Source organism: Plasmodium gaboni (genome assembly GCF_001602025.1).
Source record: "Plasmodium gaboni strain SY75 chromosome Unknown, whole genome shotgun sequence".
NCBI lineage: Eukaryota > Apicomplexa > Aconoidasida > Haemosporida > Plasmodiidae > Plasmodium > Plasmodium gaboni.
This window is the reverse complement of record NW_017385568.1, coordinates 1-457: the sequence shown is the minus strand read 5'-3', so window position 1 is coordinate 457 and position 457 is coordinate 1. Positions and strand designations below refer to the sequence as shown.

General features: G+C 27.6%; 1 protein-coding gene across 1 annotated transcript; it reads right to left on the bottom strand.

Moving 5' to 3' along the window:
- Positions 1-457, bottom strand: PGSY75_0041700 (putative EMP1-like protein; the record flags this gene model as incomplete). Its single annotated transcript, XM_018783533.1, has 1 exon — positions 1-457. A coding segment is annotated over one exon (457 nt), but the record flags the coding sequence as incomplete, so codon positions are not given.

Sequence of the window (457 nt, the reverse complement as noted above, 5' to 3'; positions counted from 1 at the left end):
GTCCATTCGTTGTGGATGTTGTATTATCTTTATCGTCTGGTATGATACACGTTTGTATATCATCAGGTAATTCTTTTGTAGAACTATCAACATTATTTCCTATATATCCTTTTTTATAACCGCATAAAAGAGATCTCCAGATACAAGATTTATTTTCATCCCAAAATTTTTTTCTTCTATCTCCTATTTCGTTTGATGATGAAATATTTTCAAATATTTTTTTCAGATTACTTCCTGTACTAGTAGTATCAGGTTCTAAGTTATCGTTACCTTTCAATATATTTCCATAATCTAAAAAACTGTATTTTATAGCACTACAAGGTTCAACACGATATGTATAATCATCGTCTGAGCTTTGATTTTCCTTTTCATTTTTTTCTTTATAATATTCTCCCAAATGTTTTCCTTCTATTTCAGCAAGTTTCATTATTTTATTACGTAATTTTATTTCATTATC